Source organism: Diceros bicornis, chromosome 38 (assembly GCF_020826845.1).
Source record: "Diceros bicornis minor isolate mBicDic1 chromosome 38, mDicBic1.mat.cur, whole genome shotgun sequence".
NCBI lineage: Eukaryota > Metazoa > Chordata > Mammalia > Perissodactyla > Rhinocerotidae > Diceros > Diceros bicornis.
Window position 1 is genome coordinate 31,036,567 of NC_080777.1, and position 27,878 is coordinate 31,064,444.

At 44.5% G+C, this 27,878-nt stretch overlaps 2 protein-coding genes across 3 annotated transcripts in view; both read left to right on the top strand.

Moving 5' to 3' along the window:
• Positions 1-766: 766 nt before the first annotated feature.
• TMEM183A (transmembrane protein 183A) lies at positions 767-21,086 on the top strand. 2 transcript variants are annotated; one of them, XM_058533850.1, is made up of 8 exons: positions 767-916; positions 1,083-1,172; positions 1,971-2,138; positions 13,342-13,498; positions 14,425-14,605; positions 17,020-17,100; positions 18,948-19,103; positions 20,407-21,086. In XM_058533850.1, exons 1-8 carry the CDS (start codon positions 808-810, stop codon positions 20,590-20,592), a joined length of 1,128 nt encoding a protein of 375 aa, XP_058389833.1. In that variant the 5' UTR covers positions 767-807; the 3' UTR covers positions 20,593-21,086. The 2 variants fall into 2 exon arrangements, with proteins under 2 accessions (XP_058389833.1, XP_058389834.1); XM_058533851.1 differs by having other exon boundaries at positions 13,345-13,498.
• A 2,601-nt stretch (positions 21,087-23,687) lies between these two features.
• The window catches only part of PPFIA4 (PTPRF interacting protein alpha 4), a 44,817-nt gene continuing 40,626 nt past the window's right edge, over positions 23,688-27,878 (top strand). The window contains exon 1 of the mRNA XM_058533852.1: positions 23,688-23,746. The gene's annotated coding sequence lies outside the window, so the exon portion shown is untranslated. The remainder of the gene's footprint in view (positions 23,747-27,878) is intronic.

A 27,878-nucleotide genomic window follows, 5' to 3' on the forward strand; every position in this document is an offset into this window, starting at 1 on the left:
AGTAGATTGGATACCCAGTCTCTAAGTGCTGTGCTCCTCAAGCCAGGAATTAGCACCTTTCGGGAGCTGCAAGGACGTTTGGACACAGAACATAACTCTGGACACCAAATAACTTCTTATTCGTACTGGTGACACCAGCCCACGCTCCTGCTCCCTCACGGTTCTGTAACCTTCGCTCAGTGACCTTTTTCTCTCTCAATTCAAAGGAAACACAATATACTTTCCTCATTGATCCTTCTAGTATTTTGTTCGGAGGATGATGGTAGATCTAAAAACTTTTAACACTCCCCCCCGCGCCCCATCTTGAGAATTCAGAAATATATAGCTTTTGCGTGAGAAATTAGAGTGAAGACTCTTATAAACCCATGTTTTCACAGCAGGCGCTCAGCCGGTGCGGCCTGAGATAGAACAGCCCGAGCACTGAGGCTGAAGTGAGCCCGCAGTGTGGACAAAGGCGGCGGCAGGAACACCGAGGAGACCGGGATGTAACCGCAGTGCCGATCACCGCAGGCGCGCGCTCCAGGTCTGGGACACCGACGGTCTTACAAGAGAAACCGCGAGGACCCAACCCGCCGAGGACAGCGGCGACCCGCCTGACGGCCCCGGGAGCAGGTGACCCGTAGGCGCTGGCTGATGACGTACTCTCAGACCAGGCCCTGATTGGTTTCTGAAGAGGGGCGTCGCCCGCCAACGCGACGCGGAGTCCTGTCTGGGTTCTCGCGAGAGCTGCGGGCTCAGGTGCGGGATGGCCGCGGAGCCGGGCGGAGCTGGCCGGCGGCTTGCGGAGCCGCCTCTGCGGCCCGAGACATGGCCCGGGGTCCCGGCCCACTAGGCCGGCCTCGCCCCGACGCGGGCGCCATGCCCAAGAGAGGGAAGCGACTCAAGTTCCGGGCCCACGACGCCTGCTCCGGTCGAGGTGGAGGAGGGCGGAGAGGGGCCGGCCGGCCGGCGGGGGCTGGACCGGCGGGGCGCGGGGGGACTGGGTCCGGCCTGCGGGGAGCGGGGTGGCGGGGGGCCGGGCCTGCGGGGCGCGGGGGCCCGGGGGAGAGGCCTCCTCCCGCGAGCCTGGTGCTGTGTTGCAGTGACCGTGGCCGACTACGCCAATTCGGATCCGGCCGTCGTGAGGTCTGGACGGGTCAAGAAAGCCGTGGCCAACGCTGTCCAGCAGGAAGGTAGGCGTCCAGCGAGGCTCTCAGCCTCAGGCTGTGAGGACAGACGAGGTGCTTCGTTTTCTTCACTGTTTTTCTCGCATCTCCCCATAAACGTGTTGCTCTCCTCGATGGTTACTCATACGTTCCGGGAGGGGGTGGGGGGAGGGCTAGCCAAGAGCAGTGACGGTAATATTTTATTTGTCTTTGCATTAGAAACCATCTGTGTACTCTCCTGTAATTTCTACTGCTTTCTTCTTACTTGTTAATCTTTTTACTGTAGTTCACACATATTCTCTCCTTACTCTGCAGTTTGCTTCTTTATGCAGTAACCTGAAGTATTCTTTTTCTTTTCCCAAGCTTCTCTTACTGGCAAGCTTTCTACTCATGGGTCCCTGAACTTGTGTTTTTATGACGCCTACTGTCTTCAGCGCAGGAACAGGGTTAAATTGGAATCATTTCCTCTCAAACATTGCTCCTCAGAATTTATGCAAATAAGAATAGCATTCTCCGTTTGCTTTTATCCTGCAGGGTTTATAGTGGAAGAATGATGCACTCCCCTTTTCTTCCAGCCTGCAGTTGGCACTTCTAAGGAGATAGTTTCTGCAACTTGGGAGTCAGATTGCCCATTGCTTTCCGATTTTTTGTATTTAAAATGCTAAAATTTCTTTCTGTTTAGATTTTCAGCTTTCTTCAGTAGAGTCTCACACTGCTTTTGCTTTTTTTTTTTTCCTTTCCCTCATGGATGCTGATATCCTGCCTAAGCCACTCATATTTCTGGGTAGGACTCTGCTATCTCATTCTCTCCTTATTTTCTTCTAGTAAAATCTCTTTGTGGCTTGGAAGCCTCCCAGGTTCCTGCAGTGGAAGCTCTTTCTGGGGCTGGTGAGCCCTGTGACATCATTGACAGCAGTGATGAGATGGATGCCCAGGAGGAGAGCATCCATGAGAGAACCGCCTCTAGAAAAAAGAAAAGCAAGAGGCACAAAGGTACTGGGCTTGCTCTCTCAGGTTATTCATCTAGCCTGTGGTGATCACTTGAAGTTGTCACCTTCTCAGTAGCACAAGAGGTGATACCAGTGGAGAACTAGAGTTTGAGTCTTAGTAGTGGGACAGGGTCTAAGAGAACAGGGCTTTCTACTTCTGTCTACATATGAGGGGAAAGGAGATTGGTAAGAGTCAGATTTCTGGAGCTTGAACTCGACTGGAATAGCCATTCATTGAGAACATGTCATTACCAGGTAAAAACCCTTATGGCAACATGTAAACAAAAAGTCTTTGCATTTCTGGATTTCTGAATGCATAAGGAAGCAGAGATGTGACAAAAAATGTTTTCCCAAATATGTGGATTGTATATAACATTTCATTTCAGCTAAAGTTAGATATTATTATGGGCTTTTAAGTGCTCTGCAGTTATTAATGTCTACTGTATGTCTAATAAGTACTTTGGGAAATAGAAAAGTATGTGATAGGTATATCTTAGTAGCAATAAAACTTACGCAAATGAAACAAAAATAAACAGTATATAATGTGCCAAACCATCATTCAGTGGTTTGTTACAAACTTAATGAATCAGACTCCAGCTGTCTAACTATCCCAGAATAGTTATTCTTAAAGCTAACGTTGTTCTGATGATCAGCTAGAGTTAGGGGGAAGCTAATGTAGTAAATAATGTGTATTTTGGGTCTGAGATCTACCAGAACTTTCACCTCTACTTGAGAATCAGATAACAGATGTTTGTATTTGTTAAAATATATTGAAATAATCAATAAATTAATGAACTGACATTGCTTTGCAATTGCACCAGTTATTGTCAATGATACCACTCTTTTCCAGAACCCCAAAATTAATATTGACATTCTTGCACTTCTTTGTTCCTTAATTTCTCGCTTCAAGTCCCTACTCATCATCACCATTCTATTAGAGATTTTTTTTTTTATAATTTTATTTATTTATTTATGTTTTCCCCCAAATTCCCAGTAGATAGTTGTATGTCATAGTTGCACATCCTTCTAGTTGCTGTATGTGGGACGCGGCCTCAGCATGGCCGGAGAAGCAGTGCATCGGTGCGCGCCCGGGATCCGAACCTGGGCCGCCAGCAGCGGAGCATGCGCACTTAACCGCTAAGCCACGGGGCGGGCCCTCTGTTAGAGATTTCTTTTGTTTTTTTTTTTTTGTTTATCTTTGGACACATCCCACAGAAGGGCTTACAAACTTTTTAAACATCTTTATTGAGATAAAATTCATTCCTTTAAAGTGTACAGTTCAGTGGTTTTAGTATGTTCACAGAGTTGTGCAGCCATCAACGTTATCTAAGTTTAGAATTTTTCTATCACCCCAAACCTATTAGCATCATTCCTCATTTCTTCCTCACCCTCCCCACATCTGCTCCCCCCTCACCCTCACTTTGTGCAACCAGTAATCTACTGTTTTGTCTCTATAGTCCTATTCTGGACATGTCATATAAATGGAATCATATCACATGTGGTCTTTTGTGTCTAGCTTCTTTCACTTAGCATAATGTCTGGAAGTTCATCCATATTGTAGCATGTATCAGTACTTCATTCCTTTTTATTGCTTGTTATTGGGCTGTTATGAATAATGCTTCTGTGAACACTCAAGGACAAGTTTTTGTGTGGACATATATTTTCATTTCTGTTAGGAGTGAAATTGCTGGATCACCTGTTAACTCTATGTTTAACTTTTGTGGAATCGCCAACCTGTTTTCTGAAGTTTCCGTTTTTATTCTCACCAGCGATGTATGAGAATTCCATTTTCGCCACATCCTGGCCAACACTTGTTATTGTCTGACTTTTCAAATTATAGCCATCGTAGTGGATGTGAAGTCATATCTCATGGTTTTGATTTGCATTTCTCTGACAGCTAATGATGTTGAGCATCTTTTCATGTGCTTATTGGCCATTTGTATATTTTCTTTGGAGAAATGTCTATTCAAATCCTTTGCCTATTTTTTTTTTTTTTTTTTTTTTGAGGAAGATTAGCCCTCTGCTAACATCTGTGCCCATTTTCCTCTACTTTATATGTGGGATGCCTGCCACAGCATGGCTTGATAAGCAGCGCGTAGGTCTGTGCCTGGGATCTGAACCTGTGAACCCAGGCAGCCGAAGCAGAGTGCGCGAACTTAACCAGTATGCCACCGGGCTGGCGCCTTTACCTATTTTTAAATTGGGTTGTTTATCTTTTTATTACTGAGTTGTAAAAGTTCTTTATATATTCAGGATACCACTCACTTATCAGATATATGATTTGTGGCTTACACACTCCTAACTATAATTCATCTTTTACTTCCTTGCTCCACTTTACCCCCATTAGATTCTTCATTCTAGTCAGACTAGTCTTCTTTTCTCCTTCTTCTTTCTTTTAGCTTCTTTTTATTTTTTTAAATTTTTTTATTGATGTCATAATAGTTTATAACATTGTGAGCTTCCAGTTGTACATTATATTTGTCAGTCACCATATAAATGCACCCCTTCACCCCTTGTGCCCACCCCCCATCTCCCTTCCCCCTGGTAACCACCAAACTATTCTCTGTCTGTGTGTTAGTTTATATTTCACATATGAGTGAAGTCATACAGTGTTTGTCTTTCTCTGTCTGGCTTATTTCACTTAACATAATATCCTCTAGGACCATCCATATTGTTGCAAATGGGACGATGTTGTCTTTTTTTATAGCTGAGTAGTGTTCCGTTGTATGTGTATATACCACATCTTCTTTATCCAATCATCTGTCGATGGGCACTTGGCTTGCTTCCACTTTTTGGCTATAGTGAATAATGCTGCAGTGAACATAGGGGTGCATAAGTGTCTTTGGATTGTTGATTTCAAGTTCTTTGGATAAATACCCAGAAGTGGGATAGCTAGATTGTAAGGTATTTCTATTTTTAATTTTTTGGGGTTGTGTGTGAGGAAGATTAGCTCTGAGCTAACATCTGATGCAAATCCTCCTCTTTTTGCTGAGGAAGATGAGCTAATGTCCATGCCCGTCTTCCTTTACTTTATATGGGATGCCGCCACAGCATGGCTTGATAAGCGGTGCATCGGTCTGTGCCCGGGATCTGAACCTCTGAACTCTGGGCCGCCGAAGCGGAGCACGCGAACTTAACTGCAATGCCACTGGACCAGCCCCTCTATTTTTAATTTTTTGAGGGATCTCCGTACTGTTTTCCGTAGAGGCTGCACCGGTTTGCATTCCCACCAGCAGTGAATTAGCGTTCCCTTCTCCACATCCTCGCTAACATTTCTTATTTTTTGTCTTGGTGATTATAGCCATTCTAATGGGTGTAAGGTGATATCTTAGTGTAGTTTTGATTTGCATTTCCCTGATGATTAGTGGTGCTGAACATCTTTTCATATGCCTGTTGGCCATCTGTGTATCTTCCTTCGAAAAATGTCTGTTCATATCTTCTTTCCACTTTTTGATCAGGTTATTTGTTTTTTTGTTGTTCAGTTGTGTGAGTTCTTTATATCTTATGGAGATTAACTGCTTGTCAGATATATGATTTGCAAATATTTTCTCCCAGCTGGTGGGTTGTCTTTTCATTTTGATCCTGGTTTCCTTTGCCTTGCGGAAGCTCTTTATCTGATGAAGTCCCACTTGTTTAGTTTTTCTTTTGTTTCCCTTGTCCGAGTAGACATGGAATTTGAAAAGATCCCTCTATGACTGACGTCAAAGAGTGTTCTGCCTATATTTTCTTCTAGGAGTTTTATAGTTTCAGTTCTTACTTTCAAGTCTTTGATCCATTTTGAGTTAACTTTTGTGTATGGCTGAAGATAATGGTCTACTTTCATTCTTTTGCATGTGGCTGTCCAGTTTTCCCAGCACTATTTATTGAAGAGACTTTCCTTTCTCCATTCTATGTTCTTAGCTCATTTGTTGAAGATTACCTATCCATATATGTGTGGTTTTATTTCTGTGCTTTCAGTTATTCCATTGATCTGTGTCTGTTTTTGTACCAGTACCATGCTGTTTTGATTATTATAGTTTTGTAGTATATTTTGAAGTCAGTGTTTGTGATGCCTCCAGCTTTTTTCTCAGGATTGCTTTAGCTATTTGGGGTCTTTTGTTGCCCCATATGATTTTTAGGATTCTTTGTTCTGTTTCTGTGAAAAATGTCATTGGGATTCTGATTGGGATTGCATTGAATCTGTAGATTGCTTTAGGTAGTATGGACATTTTAACTATATTTATTCTTCCAATCCACATGCATGGGATATCTTTCCATTTCTTTATGTCATCATCGATTTCTTGCAGTAGTGTCTTAAAGTTTTCATTGTATAGGTCTTTCACCTCCTTGGTTAAATTTATTCTTAGATATTTTATTCTTTTTGTTGCGATTGTAAATGGGAATGTATTCTTGAGTTCTCTTTATGTTAGTTTGTTGTTAGAGCATAGATGCAACTGATTTTTGTAAGTTGATTTTGTACCCTGCAACTTTGCTGTAGTTGTTGATTATTTCTAATAGTATTCTCATGAATTCTTTAGGGTTTTCTACATATAAAATCACGTCATCTGCAAACAGTGAGAGTTTCACTTTTTCATTGCCTATTTGGATTCCTTTTATTCCTTTTTCTTGCCTAATTGCTCTGGCCAGAACTTCCAGTACTATACTGAATAAGAGTGGCGAGAGTGGGCACCCTTGTCTTGTTCTTGTTTTCAGAAGGATGGCTTTCAGTTTTTCCCCATCAAGTATGATGTTGGCTGTGGGTTTGTCATATATGGCCTTTATTATGTTGAGGTACTTTCCTTCTATACCAATATTGTTGAGAGTTTTAGTCATAAATGGATGTTGGATCTTGTCAAATGCCTTCTCTGCATCTATTGAGGTGATCATGTGGTTTTATTCCTCATTTTGTCAATGTGATGTATCACATTGATTGATTTGCGGATGTCGAACCATCCTGGTGTCCCTGGTATAAATCCTACTTGATCATGGTGTATGATCTTTCTAATGTATTGCTGTATCTGGTTTGCCCATATTTTGTTGAGGATTTTTGCATCTATGTTCATCAGCGATATTGGCCGGTAATTTTCCTTCTTTGTATTGTCCTTGTCTGGCTTTGGTATCAGGATGATGTGGCCTCGTAGAATGTGTTAGGAAGTGTTCCATCTTCCTCTGTTTTTTGGCATAGTATGAGAAGGATAGGTATTAAATCTTTGAATGTGTGGTAAAATTCTGCGGAGAAGCCATCTGGTCCTGGACTTTTATTTTTTGGGAGGTTTTTGATTACTATTTCAGTCTCTTTACTTGTGATTGGTCTATTCAGGTTCTCTATTTCTTCTTGATTCAGTTTTGGGAGGCTGTATGAGTCTAAGAATTTATCCATTTCTTCTAGATTGTCGAATTTGTTGGCATATAGCTTTTCATAGTATTCTCTTATAATCCTTTGTATTTCTGTAGTGTCCATTGTGATTTTTCCTCTTTCATTTATGATTTCATTTATTTGAGCCTTCTTTCTTTTTTTCTTGGTGAGTCTGGCTAACGGTTTGTCAATTTTGTTTGTCTTCTCAAAGAACCAGCTTTTTGTTTCATTGATCCTTTCTACTATTTTTTTGGTTTCAATTTCATTTATTTCTGGTCTAATTTTTATCATTTCCCTCCTTCTGCTGACTTTGGGCTTTGTTTGTTCTTCTTCTAATTCTGTTAGGTGTAGTTTAGGATTGCTTATTTGGAATTTTTCTTGTTTGTTAAGGTGAGCCTGTATTGCTATGAATTTCCCTCTCAGGACCGCTTTTGCTGCATCCCATGCACGTCGGTATGGTGTATTTTTATTTTCATTTGTTGCCAGATATTCTTTGATTTCTCCTTTAATTTCTTAAGTGATCCATTGGTTGTTCAGTAGCATGTTGTTTAGTCTCCACATTTTTGTCACTTTCCCTGCTTTTTTCTTGTAGTTGATTTCCAGTTTCATAGCATTATGGTTGGAAAAGATGCTTGTTATGATTTCAATCTTCTTAAATTTATAGAAGTTTGCCTTGTTTCCCAACATATGGTCTATCCTTGAGAATGTTCTATGCGCCCTTGAGAAGGATGTGTAATCTGCTCTTTTTGGATAGAGTGCTCTATATATGTCTATTAAGTCCATCTGGTCTAGTTTTTCATTTGAGTCCACTATTTCCTTATTGACTTTCTGTCCGGATGATCTATCCATTGATGTAAGTGGGGTGTTAAGGTACCCTACTATTATTATGTTGTAGATATCTCCTTGTAGGTTTGTTAATAGTTGCTTTATGTACTTCGGTGCTTCTGTGTTGGCTGCATATATATTTATAAGGGTTATGTCTTCTTGGTGGACTGTGTTTTATCATTATATATTGCCCCTCTTTGTCTCTCATTACCTTTTTTATCTTGAAGTCTACTTGGTCTGATATGAGTATGGCAATACCTGCTTTCTTTTGTTTGCCATTAGCTTGGAGTATCTTCCATCCCTTGACTCTGAGCCTGTGTTTGTCTTTAGAGCTGAGATGTGTTTCCTGGAGGCAGCAAATTGTTGGGTCTTGTTTTTTAATCGATCCAGCCAGTCTGTGTCTTTTGATTGGGGAATTCAATCCATTTAGATTTGGAGTGATTATTGATATATGAGGGCTTAATGCTGTCATTTTATTTCTTGTTTTTCAGTTGTTATGTATTTCCGTTGTTTCTTGTCCCCTGTATTTTGGACTGCTAATTCAGTTTGGTGGCACTCTCTGATGGTTTTCTCAGTTTTCTCTTTATTTATCATTTGTGTCTTTGTTCTGATTATTTGTTTAGCAGTTACCATGTGATTTGTATAATTAGCCTCTTGTTCCCTTAGTCTAAGTGGGTTTCATCCCATTCCTCTTCCCCTTCTAAGTTGTTGTCACACTTATTCCACTATGTGTTGTGAATTAGTGGTTAAAATGAAGTGATAATATTTATTTTCTATGTTTTCCTTCCCTTTATCTTTAGAGTTATAATTAAGTGTTTGCTAAGCTGTTCTGATAGAGAGTTCCAATTTTCTGATTTTGTCTGCCTGTTTATCTTCTTTCTCAAGGCTTTGTAAACCCTTTCTTTCTTTTTTTTTTCAGGTATGAGGGCTTTCTTGATCAAATCTTGTAGAGTGGGTCTTGTGGCAATGAACTCCCTCAGCTTTTGTTTATCTGGGAAAGTTTTTATTTCTCCATCATACCTGAAGGATAACCTTTGTAGGTTAATCTCTTCTGCCTTGCTGCTCTAATATTTTTTCTTTATCATTGACTTTTGCCAGCTTCACTAATATCTACCTTGGAGAATGTCTTTTTTACATTGATATAGTTAGGAGTCCTCTTGGCTTCTTTTACGTATAATTCCATCTCCTTCTCCAGGTTTGGGAAATTCTCAATTATTATTTCTTTGAACAAGCTCTCTGCTCCTTTTCCCCCTCTGTTCTCCCTCTGGAAGACCTATAATCCTTATGTTGCATTTCCTAAGTGAATTGGATATTTCTTGGAGAATTTTTTCATTTCTTTTTAGTCTAAGTTCTCTCTCCTCCTCCATCTGAAGCATTTCTGTGTTCCTGTCCGCCGCATTGCTAATTCTATCCTCCATATTGTCAGCTCTTTTGTTTAAGGACTCCAGATTTTTCTTTATCTCATCCATTGTGTTTTTCATCTCTAACAGTTCTGTTTGGTTTTTCTTTATAGTTTCGATCTCTTTTGTGAAGAATTCTCTCTGTTCAGTAGTTTGGTTCCTGATTTCATGGAACTGTCTTTCAGAATTCTCTTCTAGCTTGTTGAATTTTCTTATGATAGTTGTCTTGAATTTTTTGTCTTTTGGATCGTAGATTTCCATGCCTTCAGGATTGGTTTCTGGGCGCTTGTCTTTTTCCTTCTGGTCTCGAGTATTAATATATTTCTTTATATGATTTGATGGAGTGGATTTGTGCTGGTGCATAGTGATAGTTTCTGGACACAGGTTCCACCTGCTGCCACTTGTGGAGGGGGCGGGAGCTGTGTAATCTGAGCCCACTGCCGTGATCCCTGTCAGGTGTGGCTGTCCGAGCCTGGGTCACTACTTGGGATTGCAGTGGCCCTGTGGGGTCTCCCACTGAATGGGAAAGTAGTCACGTGGGGTGCTCAGGGCTACTGCCGCCTGCTCCCACAGACCCACAGAGTTGTGTTCCCCCTTCAGGGCCACAGTGGTACTATGGGCATTCATGGAAGCCGGGAGCTTGTTCGCCCAGACTCAGAGCTCAGCCGCCCTCTGTTTCTAGGTCGCACCAGCTGTTGTGTTTGGTTGGCGGGACTTCCCCTCTGGGACTAAGCCAAAGCCACTGCCTGGGACCACGGTGGGATTGTGGTTTCTCCCACTAGACAAAAGAGTGATCACACAAGGGGCTCAGGGCTACTGCTGCCTGCTCCCACAGTCCTGCCGAGACACGGTTCCCCCCTTTGTTGCCACAGCAGTACAGTGGGCATTCGTGGCAGCTGGGAGCTTGTTCGCCTGAGCGGCAGCTCAGCCACCCTCTGCTCCTAGGTTGCACCAGCCTTTGTGCTCGGTGGGCAGGGCTTCCCCACTGGGTGCAAACCTGTACCTCTCTGTGGGCTGCATGGCCCTGAGGGCTCTTCCACTAGATGGGGAAGCAGACACATGGGGGACTCAGGGCTGCCATCACCTGTTTCCACAGTCACGCTGAGGCATGCTCCCACCCTCGGGACCACAGTGGTGCTATGATTGCTCCAGCCGGGAAAGTAGTTGCATGCGTGTGCTGGGCTGCCTGGGGTCCAGAGGGTGCTCACCTATCTCCACCACCTCCTTGGGTGGGTAGTCCATCCATCTTCAGATATATAGCTGCTTGGGTCTCTCAGGCATCCTCATGTGCTGTGTGAGTGTCCTCCACTGATCGATGAATGTCCTTTTAGTTGTAGTTCGAACGAGGAGAGACACAGGGAACAGCTCACTCCACCGTGTTGCTGACGCCACTCCTCTTTTAGCTTCTTCTTAATGAAACATATACAAAACAAGAGAGAATAGTATAATGAATCCCATGTAGCTGTTATGCAGCTTCAACAGTTATCAACTTATGGCCAATTTTGTTTCAACCACTACTTGCCCACTCTCCACCCCAACACACAAACACACACACACTGGATTATTTTAAAACTATTTCCAGATATCCTATTATTATCTCTGTAAGTATTTTGGTAGTTATCTCCAAAAGATAAATAATCTTTGAAAATAAAAAGCATTAGCAAGTCTAAAAAAGTTAGCAGTAATTTCTTAATATCATCAAAATCTCGTTAGACTTGTCTCTCTATTGCCCTCACATATGTCTTATTTTTCTGAGTATCTAGGCTTCATATTAGCTGTTTATTTCGCTTGGAATATCTTTCCTCTTAACCTATGCCTATCAAAATTCTTTATGTCCTTTATGGCTTATTTCTGTGAAGCTTTCCATTACTGATTCCATTTCTTATGTTTAGAAATTTCGTAATAATTATGTTTAAAACACTGACAATTCTTCAGTAATTACTGAATTTTGTCCCTAAAGACAGAAAATTTTTAATAGCACTCTGCTTTGTAAAAGTCCATATGGGTTTCAATGGTGGAAATTCTGATGGTCATTTGCTTTTTCTTTTTCTTTTTTTGGGAGGAAGATCAGCCCTGAGCTAACATCCATGCCAGTCCTCCTCTTTTTTTGCTGAGGAAGACTGGCCCTGGGCTAACATCTGTGCCTATCTTCCTCCACTTTATATGGGACACCGCCACAGCATGGCCTGACAAGTGGTACCTCTGTGCGCGCCTGGGATCCAAACATGGGCCGCCAGCAGCGGAGTGCGTGCACTTAACAGCTACGCCACAGGGCCAGCCCCATTTGCCTTTTCTTTCAGGGAGAGATTTAACGTGGGAGATGGTGGGGCCCAGACATGGTAGACTAAGCCTTAGATGGTAACTGGAGATTACAAGAAAGGATAGGAACCAGAAGGATATTGTTTCAGAGGCGCTGGTCTCTGTTATGAAGAACCTAACGCAAGAATCTGATTGAGTCATAGAGCTGCAGGAAGCAGTTAGCTAGAAAAGCAGAGGCTGCTTCTGGGAGTTGGGGTAGGGCCTTTTTCCCCAGGAAAGAGAAAGAAGAAAACTGGTTTTTGGGTAGTTTTGTGACTAGGTCTGAATTAAAGGTTAGGGCTAGCGTTAGCCCAGATTCAGGTGTCTTTATGGAGTGTGAGTTTTTACTTGAACCTGAGATATATAGTGGACCTCAGGGTTAAGAGAATTAACACTAATGAGGTCTGAAGGAGGAGGAATTGGGGCTACCTTATCACAGGGTGTCTTTGAATACTGAATGCCTGTGGCCAGGATCATAGGTCAAACTGGAGATAAAACACTGAGAAACTAGCTGAAAAGAAACATGTCTACAGACAGTTATTGAGTGAGGAAAACATACTGTAATGAGCCAGCCCTGATGGCCTAGTGGTTGAAGTTCCGCATGTTCCACGTAAGCAGCCCAGCATAGGACCACACCACTTGTCTGTCAGTAACCATGCTGTGATGGTGGCTCACATAGAAGAACTAGAAGGCCTTACAACTAGAATATACAACTATGTACTGGAGCTTTGGGGAGGGGAAAAAAAAAGAAAGGAAGATTGGCAACAGATGTTAGCTCAGGGCCAATCTTTCCAGCAAAAAAAAAATATACTGTAACGTCCCTGGTTTTTTATTTAGTTTGCACTCTGAGGTTTCCACATTCCATCTTACAATCAGTTTTGTTTTGTTAATGACTAAGTGAAGAGACTGTTTGGTGGGTGGGACTGTGAGGGAGATCAAGGGCAAAGCTGGAACTGGGAGTCAAAACCTGGTTCTGTTTACCTTGATGAGGTGGCAATCTGTTTTCTTATTAGTAAAATGGGCACAATAATAGTTTCCTTATTTCTGTTGAAGGATTATTAGAGTTGAATGGTATAATGTATGCAAAAGGTACTTTGAAAACTTCAAAATAGTGTAAATAGTTGTTAAATAAAGGCCTTAAGAACAAGACCTGTTCACTTGGGCAACGGGAACCCAAAGTTTCCAACAGCTTGAATAAGCAGGAAATGATGAGTTTGAGAGTATTCCTTGGACCTATAAAGGTTAAAACCTTTTTCTTAACTGTCCCAGCCCTGGGAGAATGGAATGATTGGAGATCTTTAGATATGCATATGATAGAAGGCCGAAGGTGATATTCTTTTCTGTTTCAGAAGATCTGGATGGGGCTGGAGAAGAGTATCCCATGGATATTTGGCTCTTGCTAGCCGCCTATATCCGTCCTGAGGACATTGTGAATTTTTCCCTGATTTGTAAGAACGCCTGGACTGTCACTTGCACGGCTGCCTTTTGGACCAGGTTGTACCGAAGGTGCGACACAGAGGGCTCGCTCTGTTGTGTGTGTGGCTGAGTTCATTGCTGCTTCTGATTTGGAGCTGCTCCCTGGATGGTCACCTCTTTTCACTTTCTCTGCTCCGGGCCTGGGCGTGAGCCTAGGTTTGGACTCCTTGAGCCCTTCTGTAATTTAAATTTGATATTATTAATTCATCCAGGTTATTGTCTTCCCTATGGTTGCCCCCTCCCCTCCATCCAGTATCCCCTTTCTGAAAAAAGTCTTGCTTCAGGTCTCAAAAAGAACTGTCCTTGACTTTTCTTCAGAGTTTATCTTAGCTAGAATATTCATGAGCTACAGATGCCTATCTACTTATCTTTCCAACTAGGCTTAGTTTCTTAGGTTTGCTAGTCATCTTGAAGTGTCATGTAGTTCTTGTACTTATGCTGCCCTACATGTAGTTGTAGTGGTGAGGAGAGAGTGGATGATATGGTAGTAAGAGGGCTAGCTTTGGATACCGAGTGCAGAAGGGGAGTGAAGATTCTGAACTGCCAGTGAGGATGTGGTGGGAAGGGATGTTGTAGCAGGGAGTAGAGAGCTTGCTGAGACGTGTGACAGGAGAGCCTGGTGGCCCTTCCATAGTACACGTTCTTTTTGAGCAACTAAAGTATATTTTACTGATATCAAGTCAGAGACTTGCCCTTTTTTTAGAGTGAAATAGTGAGGATTTAAAATTTTAAAATGGATGGAGAAGTGCAGGATTACAAGATATATATGAATTCTGAGAAGTGAAGGAGATGATGGGGTGTGTGTGTGTATGAGAATGAGAGAGAGCAAGCGCGCTGGGGATAAACTACTGGCCAGCGGAATAGTACAGTCATGCAGAGACCAGGAGTCCTAGGAGGCTGACCCACAGCAGGAGAGACAGGTCACCTGTTGGTAGGAGTAATGTGTCATGTTTCAGGCACTACACATTGGATGCCTCTCTGCCTTTGCGCCTGCGACCAGAGTCAATGGAGAAGCTGCGCTGTCTCCGGGCATGTGTGATCCGATCTCTGTACCATATGTATGAGCCATTTGCTGCTCGAATCTCCAAGAATCCAGCCATTCCAGAAAGCACGCCCAGCACATTAAAGAATTCCAAAGTAAGTGAGAATTAGTGTTGGGGTTCAACTAATGGACTCTTGTATGGTGGGCCTGTTATCATGGCTTATCTCAGCTTCCTTGATGGGGAGGGCTCTGGCTGTAGGTACCAGGCTGCTAGGGGACTAATGTAAACTTTCAGGGCTCAGGGATTTCACTTCTCTAAGACATTCCTGCTGTGCTGGGCTGGCTTACGTTATCTTTACCTTAGAGCTTTCTTGTGCTTGTAGGATATTCCTTATTCTCTTTGTTTTAATTTATTTTCATGCATTGTACATTGGACCACTTTAGATGGCTTTGATGGTTTGGGCTAAGAAGAGCACAATTCAAGTGGTAGATGTAAACTGTAATTCTTAAAAGGTGCTTTAAATCGTGATACAAAGATATAACATCAACAGCTTACTAATTTTCTCTAATATGACCTTGACGTCTGTGATTCCTCTTTCTTGTTGACCTCCTTTGAGGATTCTGGTGTAGACTTGACTCCATTAGTTGCTAAGTGCCCGCTGTTGTCAGGTTCTGGAGTGGGTCATTTCAGAGACTGTCAGGTACTCCCACTCATAGACTTTAGCACCCTAAAATTCTTCCTGTGTTCTAGGCTGTTTCTTGTATCTCGGGATTTCCTCAGTGGTTTATATTCATACATTGTATTCAAGTTTCTGGCATTCTTCTGATTTGTCAATAGGTCTGTTAGCCTTTGGTCCATTCTCTCCTTTTTTCCTCTATGATGAAATACCTAGTCAGCGCACCTTTGCCAAGCTAGACTAGTATAGCAGATAGGATTATTTAGGCAAGTTGATGTCTCAGCTTTTTTCTCATTCAGCTAATACCATTGTCTAAATTTTATAGCTTTTGAGTTTATGGGTAATTTTTATTATTCCTCCTACCCAAAATCTGGTGTTCTGTAGCACTTCTTATTCTCTTGTATTTTGTTTTTGTGCTTTGGATGTTATGTAATGATTCTTCTCTCCTAGTTTAGCTCTAGTATGATACATATTGATTAAAAAGGTACTGTTGATTTCAAGATCATCAAGGTTTTTCCCAGGGCCATTGGTTGAATTCTATTTAAGATCACACTAGCTGATGGATTTAAGGCAGGAGTAGAATGCTGGATGAGTAGAATTTCTCCCAGGAGCTGCTTCTGCTTGTAATGTGAGTGGACAGTATCATCTTACATTTACAGTCTCCCTCCCCTAGAAACATTCGATAGTATCAGACTCACTCTGGTGAGGTGGGAATCATCCTAAAGCTAACCATGCCAGGTGCAAATTAGTTGCTGGGAGCAGAGCAGCATTGGGCAAACTCCTCAAGCTTGACACATCCTAGCGGCTCCAGTGCACAATGCAAGAGCTACTGCCTAATTCTGAAACACCCGTGTCTTCATATTCTTATCACTGTATATTAATTTTTTGAAAGTAGACTATAAAAAGCCAAGGTGGCATGATAACTAATGTGTTAATCTGGATAGGAAGCCCAGGCCACCTGGCTGCTTCTTTGTGCCTTGTTGTTAGAGATCTTCTGAAGAGGATATGGGACCTGCAGTGGCAGGTGTCCCATGCATGGCTTTGCCACTTGTATAACCACAATCGCATGGCATTCAGGGAATTGCTGGCATGCCTAAAGGAAGTCGTCCCATGTTCTTGGACTCCAGCTTTTCGTATTTGATTCTCCCTCTCTTTCTTTTCAGTAGCATAGCTTGTGTGGGACACTGGAGCCGTTGTGATGGCAGCAGAAGTGTTTGCCCCTTAAAGCCAAGCCCATTATTTTTGATGGAACAGCAGGACGTACAGGGCATGTCTGAAGGGCAGGACAGCTGGCACGGCGGACGACCCACCCCTTATCCCCTGGGAGGTACTTAACTTCTTGTGCTTAACCCTGGCTGTAGCCTGACTTTCACTGAGGGGCTTGCTCTAGACTGAATTCAGCCCAGCTCTGTAGCCTCCACACCGCTGTCTGCTCCCAGAAGGTCCTGAGTGGCTTGCTCCTATTCCAGGGCCAGCCATCTCTGCCTGCCTTGTGGCTTTGTCATCATCTTGCCTGGTGGCTACTGGCTGCCCTTATGTTTTAATATAGAGGAGTGGCCTGCTGAATCAGAGAATGCCCCAGTCTCCAGAGACCATGTTTCTGTCTTTGAAGATAAGAACAATAGGGGTTGACCTCAGTAGCCTCTGAGGTTGACTTATATTGGCTCCTCTTCTCTTTACTGAATAGCCCTGGGATTGCCTCTTTTCATGTTTCACCAGTGTCAAATTGGGGGGTCTCCATCTGTGCCAAAGTAAAATCTCAGCATGGGCTGTGGCTGGCTTTAGAGCTGTCAGAAAGGTTTTTGCTTATTACTTTTTGTTTTCTTATTTTGATTTTTTTCTTTTCTATCATTTATTTATTTTTGGTTTATTTTATTTTTATTTTCTTACAGTGCTTACTTTTCTGGTGCAGAAAGATTGTTGGGAACAGACAGGAACCAATGTGGGAATTCAACTTCAAGTTCAAAAAACAGGTATGCAGTCGTATCTTCTCTTTGTTTTTCAGGTAATGTCTTGTTCTAAAAAATTTCACTAGGCATAAAATTGCCTTATTAAAATCAAAACTTATAATAATTCCATGAAAAGAAAAGGAAGAAGGAACTATTCTGTATGAAGGAGACACAAAGATGTATTAGCTTAATGCCAAGAGTAAACCTTGAGTGGATACTGAATTGGGGAACAAAGAGCTATAAAAGACATTTTTGAGACAGAGATTTGAATATGCTGTGGATATTAGATGATATGAAATTGTTAATTTTCTTAGGTGTGATAATGATATTGTGGTTATATGTCAGTGTCTGTATTCATGCTGGATAAGGATGGAGTGTCACTGTTACTTTCAAGTGGGTTTGCACTCCCCTGAAGTGTGTGTGATTTATATGTGTGCATATATATAAAATGAGAGGTGGGGGGAACAAACGTGGCAAAATACCCAGTGGTAGAGGGTCCACAGGAGGTTATTGCACTATTTCTGTGTATTTGAAGACTTCCTAAAAGTGGGAAAAAGGGGAAAACTTGTTATAATGTACTGAGGTTATTTGCCTTAAAATGTTTTTGTTCAAAGCAAATGTACTTGAAAACAACAGTAACTTACGTGGTTTTACGTCTGAGGCGATTTGGGGAAGCCCTGAGGAGGGGGACTGCCAAAGGCTATTAATAAGAAGAGCAGGTACTCTCCCCTCTATCTCTGCCTGCTGCTTGGGCTGCCCCTGAGCTCTGGCCACCCTGAGGGTCTGTTTTACTTGTTTTTGCTTTTTGTCGTCAGCAGTCTCATTTCTCCTGTCTGTCTCCCCTACTTAGTATCCCACGGAGGAGACACGTTATAATTAGTTATCCCTCACTTGATGGCAGGTGAGTTATAGAGAAGTTTGTAATTAAAGCAAATCATATTTTCTATTGATTTTTTTCAAAAACGTCATTCTAGGGAAGAATTTTGACTCTGATCATTTGCTTTTAATAAGATGTCCATAGTCGGTGATATCCGTTAGATGTTGGTAGCAAGTCCCCCATAGGACCTTTCTGGGGAGGCGCTGAGGGGCAGTCTTAGCAGTGTGTAAGCTGAGGCCAGAAGTACTGAGGAGAGGGAATGCTGAGATTCCTCGAGTTCTGAGACTTTTTTTTTTGTGAGGAAGATCAGCCCTGAGCTAACATCCGTGCTAATCCTCTTCTTTTTGCTGAGGAAGACCGGCTCTGAGCTAACATCTATTGCCAATCCTCCTCCTTTTTTTTTTTTTCTTTTTTCCCCAAAGCCCCAGTAGATAGTTGTATGTCATAGTTGCACATAGTTGCACATCCTTCTAGTTGCTGTATGTGGGACGCGGCCTCAGCATGGCCAGAGAAGCGGTGCGTCGGTGCGCACCCAGGATCTGAACCTGGTCCGCCAGTAGTGGAGCGCCTGCACTTAACCGCTAAGCCACGGGGCCGGCCCGAGTTCTGAGACTTGAGACTCTTGTTTCATGGTGCCTGGGGTTCAAGGGCTGCTTCTGCTTCCAGCCCTTGTGTAGCAGTTGTTCTTGGGAGTCTGACAACAGTGGAGAGCCTCTGATAGAGCTGTAAGTTTCCATTTCTTGCCAGATGGCAGGAAATACCATCTAAATGAAGCGTACACCCACTGCCACACTGCTCATCCAAATGTGTTTCCTCTTCTTTCAAAGGGCAGGTTTTCCTTGGTTTGTATAAAAACTGGTATGCAAAAGAGAGAGGAGATAGTAGAAAAATGGATCTCATTAGCTGTAGTTGAGCTGTAGGATTTTCATTGGCGGAGTCCTAGAGCCTTAAACATTTCCTCTAAGCCACTGAAGTAATTCTCAGTTCTCTTCAGTCCCCTAGATTGAAGAGCAAGTGTATGGGAGGGTTGCAGCCTCCCATTCAGTATGAGGATGTTCATACCAACCCAGACCAGGACTGCTGCCTACTGCAGGTCACCACCCTCAATTTCATCTTTATTCCAATTGTCATGGGAATGATATTCACCCTGGTAAGTGGAGACAGGATGGCATCCTCAGCTCTTTCATAGACTCTCACTATACCTAGGGTTTGAAAGAAATTTGTAACTTTAACCATTGAGGAAGAAATTTTTGCAGAATAATAAAAAAAAGTCAGAAAGCAGAGTTGTATATTAAGAACAGACAGATTTGTGGAGCAATTAATTATGTCTGAGAATATTTTACCTCTGTTTCCTTCTCTATAGTAAAGGGAATGTTTTTGCATCTCTTGGGTAGTGATCATTAATGTTTGAGAAACATTATCCCCTTAGGGGTAATGATGAGACTTATACTTGAGCACTGTATGTCAAGACCTTGAGGCATACGTGTGGTGTCATAAAGGGAATATTAAAATGTAGGGTGACCAGCTCTGTCCTTTGTGATGCTCTGACTATTCAAGGCTTAGCCTAAGAATTAGATTAGGAAACAACACAAATGCCTCTGGCATATTTTCCAGGCTTAAAAAATTTTAGACTGGATTGGCAGCTGGAGAGTTCATGAAGTTTATCTTTGCTGTATTTTAGGGTTATGTTCAGAGATATGTGGGGGTCCCCCCACACACTGAAAGTAGCTTTATTCTTTTTTTAATGGTAAAATAAATAATGCGTACTTCATGTAAAGAATTTAAGTAATACATAAATACATTGAGAAAGTAAAGGTGACTTAGACTTCCACTATCCTATAACTGCAGTTAACCTTTTGGAAGCTGTTCTGTAATGTATACACCCACTGTCTTCAGTAATTTTGTATAATTGAGATTGTTATACATGCTGCTTTTATTGTAGGTTCCTCTCCCCTCCCTCCAGGTTAAGCCATGTGAATGACCTAGCTATATACTCATACTCCATGTACTTCATACTCACACAATTCTAGACAGACCTACATGTACATAAACATGTTGAAAGATTTTGTGGTTTATTTTATAAAAAATGCGATCACATGTGTTTCATGCATCTTGCTTGACTTGCTCAACAATATCTCATCAAAATCCCTGTATCTCTTACAGCTCTAATCCAATTTGTAAAAGTTGGCTTCGATGCCAGTCTTTGTGCATGTATCTTAATTTACTCAGCCATTTGAGAAGCTTTCTTTAGCATAGTTTAAATATATGAAGCTAAGAAGAACTTATAAAAATCACTTAACTTTTTACATCTTTGCAAAGGTATTGGTATTATAATTTAGAGATTATCTTGTGGCCTAGCCAGTGTAATTTTGTCTAGACTGTCTCATTTCAGAGTGAGCCGTAAGAAAACAAGGTTGTTTAATTTGGGTACTGAATTTGCTTTTCCTTCCCAGTTTACTATCAATGTGAGCACGGACATGCGGCATCATCGAGTGAGACTGGTCTTCCAAGATTCTCCTGTCCGTAGTGGTCGGAAACCGCGCAGTGACCAGGGTGTGCAAGTCATCCTGGACCCAGTGCACAGCGTTCGACTCTTTGACTGGTGGCATCCTCAGTATCCATTCTCCCTGAGAGCCTAGTTACTGCTTCCCATTCCTGTGGGTAGCCCTGAGCTAGGCCAGTCCATTAGTAATTGGATCCCAGTTTGGAAGGGGTGGCTGGATGGTATATCTGGTTAGTAATGCACATGCTCTTCAGGTTCCTGGGGCTCCTGTTAGGGGAAGGAGAAGGAGTGAATCAAGAGGAAAAACAACTATGATTTATAAATATATTTTAATGTAAAAATTTGCATTTGAAAGGAGAAGCCTGGCCCTATTTTCTGCGTTAAACCCCTTTTGGTGCTATTGAGTTTGTTCTTTATTATTTTCTCCAGCAAAAGTGAATGATCTTGCTCTAGGGAAAAATTAAACTCTTGAATCTCCAAACAAGGAAGTTTCAGCATTCCCTCCTGGATCAGAGGAACCTTAGAGGCCTACAGCTGTTGCTGTGTTGCTTCCAATTAGCTGCCCCTCAAATTCAAGTGAATATTTTCTTTTCTCCCTTTACTCTTCAGAAATAAAGCAAGTGAAAAGTTTTTCAGAGTCTTAGAAGATTGACTTGTGTATCTTTGTTTAAAAATGATTTTTGGATATTTATTACATAAGTATTCTTTTGCCAGTTTTGGATTTTAGGAATTTTTTTGCATGAAGCTGATACGGTCATAATAACTTTGTGCCCTTGTACTGTACTAGGAATTTTACATAATCTCTCTAATTCTCACAGTCCTGCAAGGTAGGTGATACTATTCCCATTCTGTGGTTCAGAAAGTGAATCAGTGACTTGCTTATAACAGCCAGGAAATGGCAGAGCCAGGATTCTGCCCCAGGTCTTTTTGCTATACCACAGTTAAAAAGGTTAGTCCCGTTTTTCTTGAGGTAGATGGTGGCAGAAGGAGTAGGCAAAGTGTACAAAGGGTGAGTCAGATTTGACTGTGGTATACCTTATCCCTCATTGTCCTGAAAGGTATGTAAAATTGATGAAAGAATCTTTCACATATGTGTTTCTAAGTAAAATGTCAAACAAACCAAGAAAGTTATTGCAGGAAGGATAGTGATATTTTCATTGAATTGTTAGAAATGTATTTATTATGCTGAAGGTCATTAAAAAAATGCCTCCCATGTTGAAACCAGCCTGTTGAACAGTAAGCACTTGGTGACTTTGCTCTGCTCTGTCCTGTGCTGCCTCTCGTCCTATGTGCCTGCAGGAGCCTGGCCTCCCGTCCCTGCAGACATGCTAGTGTCTTGTAGGTCACAGGATTGCTGTCGCTGGTGTACTCTGAGAAGAGGGTCATGGGTGGGTTGTTTTGTTTTGTTTTGTTTTGCTAACAAGATAACCTTGCTGCTTGTGTTTGCCTCTCGCCCCCCCAAATTAGCCTGTGAGCTGGATATTAGCTGGATATTGCCATGAGGTGGGCATTAAGATGATATTCTTTAAATTTGAAAATCTTCTGGGGGCAGTTCTTACCATGAGCCAAACTGCTAAATTAGTGTGTTGTTGTTTCCTTACCATCCTCCCTACCCGCTGCTATTTAAAGGATATTTTTAGGAAGCATCTGCTTAATACTGCTGCTGACAGCTAACCTTACCCCACACTGAGGGTGGTACTAGAGCTGTTCACACAGAAAGTGAGCCTGTGTCAGTGAAAAAAAGAATTTGGGCATTTAAATGATAAAAACAAAAAACCCAAGGACAATAAGCGCCTTGCAAATCTCTACAATCAGAAGTTGCCTCTGAAGTGGGAGGACAGAGGCAGAGTCCCTGGTTCCCTGAACTGAAGATGCCATGGAGCAGAAGGACATTGTCCTGGTGGGTTGTATGTCTCCCTTTAGGAGTTACTTTTAAAAGGGAGTGAAATAAATTTGGCTTAATAATTGTGTTCTGACTCAACTTCCGAGTTTTTGTATCAAACTCCATGGTAGGATGATAGGTATAATATTAGATATTGCCTCAGCTGTTCTCTTAGCATAATATTGACAGACTCTTGGTGAAGTGTGTTATCAGTGGTTGTCATGGCTTCAGCCTTCCCTCTGCATTGGCTGAATTGTCTTTTCTAGGATGATTCATGTCTTATTAGTGAAAGGATATGAAGTGTCTCAGGGAATTCCTTTTGATGAGACTCCCAAACCATCTGGAGAAGAGCTGAAACTTTCTGGACTGCTTTTGTAAAAACTGCTTTGTAATTTTCATTTCCTTAAATATATACCTTTATTTTGTTCTGAGGGTCAAAGAAAATAACACAAATTTAGCTTCATTTCTCACCCCCTAAATAAATCAGAATTACTCAGATTTCCCTGTCGTCTACGAAAGATACAGAGAAACTAAGCCCAATAGGGGTGAGGAAAACAAAAAAATGAAAGGCTTTATGTGCTGTTGATCGCAACCACAGCATTTGCTGCTGATAGAGAACGTGTGTGTATCTATGTCTATGTATGTAAAAATTCCTCATACTTACAGCAGTGCTTCCTGGGTGTTGTAAAGTGTTGAGCAGGCACTGTGATGAAACTTCACAAACCAGATGGGAAAGATGCATTAATAGCCACAGGGGACAGGGTAAGGGGCAGTTGAGGAAAATGAGAGAGTTAACTAAAATATGTCAGTCAGGAATTTTGGCATTGAGATATGTATATGTGATAGACGAACATTTCATTTTATAGTAACAGTGTTAGCGCAGCCAGGTTCCTGAATTCAGGCAAACGACACAATTCACTTAAGTGCACACTACGGGAATGTAGCTGGATTTCAGGTTTCTCCGGGTAAAAAAATGGGTGTGACCAAAGGAGAAGTAATAAACGGGCGGGAAAGAGCAGGCGCGAAGTGGGACGCACCATTGGCGACACGCAAGGCCCAGATTTAGGAGCAGGTGGTCGGATAGGGACCAGGAGGAGGACTCTGGGAGGGGGCGGGCCGCTGGCCCTGGTCCCCGACTCCGCCCCGCCGGCCACTCCAGGGGACCAGAAGGCGAGGCGACCCGGCGCCGTCTCGTCACGTGCCGGGAGGGGCGTGGCCTGAGCCGGGCGGGGGGGCCCTCGGCGGGGGAGGGGCGGGGCCTCGGGCGGGCGCTCCGCGCGGCGGAGGCTGCGGGGCTTGGCCGTGGGCTTGTCGGCCCCTCGGCCGCTCGGCGTCCGGGACGCCGGGCTCCGCGGGCGCGGGCGGTCCCTGCGCTGAGCGCACGGCCGGCGGTCGGCGACACAGACGGGTGAGCGTCCGGGGCCGGGTCGGGGAGGCTGCCCCTTCCCTCCTCCAGCTCCCTGCCGGGCCGGGGTTTCTGTCAGCGCGCTTCGGGAGCGGCCCGCTGAGTCCGGACGTGGGGTCTCAGGCGGCCGGTCCGCTCCCTGTGCCGCCTCCGGCCTTGGCGGCGCCTGTGCCTTGGGGTGGGCGTAGGGTTCGCCTCCGTCAGCCGCGAGGGGGCTGCGTGTGTCCCGCCGGTGGGCGCCCCCACCCGTCCCGGAGGCGAGGAGAGGCGCCCCAAGCCCGGCGGCCGCTCCCCGGGTCCCGTCTGGTCCCGCCCCGTCCCCTTGCCCGCCTGCCCCCCGGCCCGCCTGTACCCCTGTCCCCTGACCTCCTGCTCCTCCGGATCCCGGTCCTGCACCCCTGTCCCTACGGCCGCCCTGCCCTCCAGCCTCCCTGCCTCTAGGCCCTCCTTGGGGCCTTAGGTGCCTTCCCGGGGCGGCAGGGGGAGCAGCTGCTGAGGTCTGCGGGGTGGGGGCCACCCGGAGGACGTCGGACCCGAAGGCTGGGTGCGGAGTGGGCTTGGGGCCGCGTAGGGCCGTTTTTCAGTGCAGACCGGCAGGTCTGGGAGGTGGGCAGATGGAGGTCGTGGTGCGGGTGGCTTCGCCGATCATGAGGAGGGCTCCTGGACAGCGTGCACTCGTTGCTGAGGTGAGCTAGCAAACAGACCCTGCGGTGTCCGGGAGGGCTGTCCTCGTGTGAGCAGATGTGAGAGAGGGGCGTCGCAGAGCGTGCAGATCCCCTCCTGGCCCGAGCTCAGGGACCCTTCAGCGGCAGGGTTCAGGGACTTCCCTCGGGCTTTCCAGAGGTGCTGGAACCGCACCTAGTACTTTGTTCAACACCCACAAACGTTTGTTGGGCCACTACTGCGTGCTGGACACCATGCTAGGAGCTGCATCTTCTTAAGGCAATTTAGGGCCCTGGAGCAGCTGAAAGGTACACACCATGGGCACTCTGTTAACAGCACCCCCCCTTCTGTTACATCGCTATTCATTAGAAAAAGACAGAGCCTGTCCCCATGCTTTCAAACAGCTGTCTGAACTGGATTCCAACCCGTCTGCCCCTACCACTATTAACTGGCCAGGTGGTCCCAAGGGAAGCTGCCTTAGCAAAAGCAACAGCTTGAGTGATTTCCCTTGGCTGTTTTCTGGGACTTTGTCCTGAGGCCTGAGGAGGCTGCCTGGGGTAAATGATACCTCAAAATAATGAGATGATGAACAGCACAATGGTTATTGGGGGCCAGGAGTGCACTAGACAGCCAGCAGAGCGGGCGAATCATCTCTGGGACATAGAGGAGTGTGGGGGAAGTAGGTGTGTATCTGGGCGTGTGCTGCTGGGCGTGTCATGAGGTCGGAACTGTGGAGTGTATGGGGTCTGGCAGCTGGGTTGTTAGGAGGGACTGGAGGGGCAGGGCAGGGCAGGCAGCCGGACTTGGCGTCTCCTCTCAGCGTTGATTGCTGAAGTCTCAGAGTTGTAAAGAGTTGTCAGGGATTGCTCTTGGGTCCTTTCAGAGCCTCCAGTGGAGAGGAGGCCCGTCTGGCTGTGGTGGCAATGAGGCAGGGGTGAAGGTTCAGCAGGGCTAGGGAGCTGGGGGCCGAGGGGGCTTTAGGATATGGGAGAGCTCGCTGTTATGCGAGATACTTTGCTTTGGGGCTTCAGGCCCTTTGATGGGTTGCTGTAGAAACAAGGTGTGGTTCTGAGTGGTCCAGAGTTGTGTGTGTGTGTGTGTGCGCGCGTGTGCGCGCCAGCGAGCAGGGAGGACTAGGGAGTGAAAGCTGCCTCAGAGTCGAGGTCCCAGGTGGGGAATTGGGAGAAGTGGAGGGAGGGAGTGGAGTCAGAGGGAGGGGCGAGTGTGTATTGCAGCCACATGAAGTCACCTGCTGTCCCCCACTTGGCCTGCTAGCTCACTGACCTGTAATTAGCTCTGGAGGACATATAGGGCTGGCTCACAGGAGCGTGGCACCTCAGGTGGCCAGTGGAGTAAAAGGTCCTCAGAGGGGCCGTGATACTTGGCAGACTCTGAGAGGGCTGCTTCTAGGGAACTCTCAGCCTTTGCTGTACTGGAAGGGACCTGTGGAAATTGAGGATGTCATGGGGCAGGGCCAGTGGGGGGATGGTGGTGGGGGAGGAGCTCTGGGCTAGGGTGGTGTGAAACTCCAGGCCCGGCAGAACCTGAGGACTCCCCTCTTCCTTGCCTGGCCGCTGGCTCAGTGGTCACACAGCATGATTACTGCTGGGCTCATTGCTCTGCTTTCTGAGCTGTAGCCCCCGCCTCCCCCCTGGTGTCTTCTGTTTACCCAGGTGCAGTCAACTCTACCACAGAGCAGCTTCTTGCCTATCGGTCAGGGGCTGAGAGGCCTTGGCTGGGGCTGCTTCATTCTGAGGCAGCTGGAGGAGAAACTACCACTGGTTAATTCAATTGGTCATACTCCAGGAGGTGTTCAGCGCTGACCCCCAGGCTGTGCCAGAGACTGGATATTTGGTCACATGCTGCTCTGTGTTGCCCTGGAACATACTTGTGCATCTGTGTTCTCTCAAGTAGACTGTGAACTTCTCAAGTATTGAGGTCATATCTTACATGCCTTTTGTATCCATAACAATTCCTAGCTCAGTGTTGGATTCATGGAAATCTGCTCAATAAGTAATTGTTGGATTGAATTGAAGAGGTCTGCCTTCTGATCCTCTAGGTTCAATGAAGCAGGGTCTCCTTGCAACTAGAAATATTTAACCTGGAGCAGAGGAGCCTCTGGGGACCCAGTACAGTGCTATTACATTTCAGTGGGGGAATTCACTTCTGTAGGCAGTAGATAAAGTGAAAATCCCTAAATCTCCCATAAAGCATGGTATACTGGTTTAGGTTTATAACTCTGAACAATGATGTTAATGTGCAGATATAATATACATTATATACATTGTATATTAATTATATAAACATGTAATGTATACAGTGATTTTAAAAAGAGTACTTATGTAAAATATAATTTTGTATTTAAGTGTCAGATGCATTTAGAGGCCTTTATTTTGCCCAGCCAGCAGAGTTGCAGTCCTGTAAATTAAACACATATCTGATGTGACTTCCTGGCCACTGTCTTCAGATGGATAACTGTCATTTCAAAGGAGAGAGAGGTTTCCATTCAATTTAAGAAAAAGCTTCCTTAGGACAATGAGGGCTTCCTCATTTACTAGTGAGCTCCTTATTCTCAAAGGATAATCAAGTAAAGACTGAGCTGTCAGGGATGTGTGGAAGGAACTCCCACACAGAGTGTGAGGTTGGCTTGCATGACCTCAGAGAACCCTTCCAAGCAGGAATCTGCAGTCCAGGTAGCAGGAAGGGGTCGGGGTGGGCCCTGGATGGTAGTTGTCCTTGGCAGCTGCTACAGAAGAGAGCTCTCCTGTGTTAGGCTTAGAGGAGAGATTCTGAGAGTGGAGGGCCTGGGGAGTGGTGCCAGGCCAGGAATTGGCCTGGGCTGTTCCATGAGTAGTGGACATTCTGGAAGATCCAGGGGTGACTGCTGCCATCTCTAATGCACATGGAGCCCTGCGGTGCAGCTCTGATGGGGGGGTGGTAAGTAGAAAGGTGGGCTGGGCCCAGTTCCTAGACCTCAGCTCACATTAGGCCAGTTGTGGGGTACCCACAACTTTGGCCCTTATTTGGGGCAGAGCGTCTGGACCAAGTTTCATTCCTTCATTATCATTCCTATCCTTCCTCGCTCTCCCTCTTACCCATGTCCCACAGGTTCAGGACCACACGTGGGCTTACACTTACTCATGACCGGTAGTGTGGTTTCATGATCACACACATGCACACGCCTTCATGGGGCCCACATGCCCATACGAATGTAGGTGGTTTCATGACTCCCAGATGCATGTGCTTGTATGACCACACACACTCACTCTCGTGACTAAACACACAGTCACACACGCATTCCCACAGTTGTATACCATCATAAGCCCTGACGTATACTCGTGACCACACATGTCCAAACACAGTTGCATGCTGTACACACCTGCTTGCTCGCTCTCAGGACCCCATTCTCCTGACTGTTTGCTTACACACACACATAACCCAGAGTGTGTAACCACATACATATGCACACTTT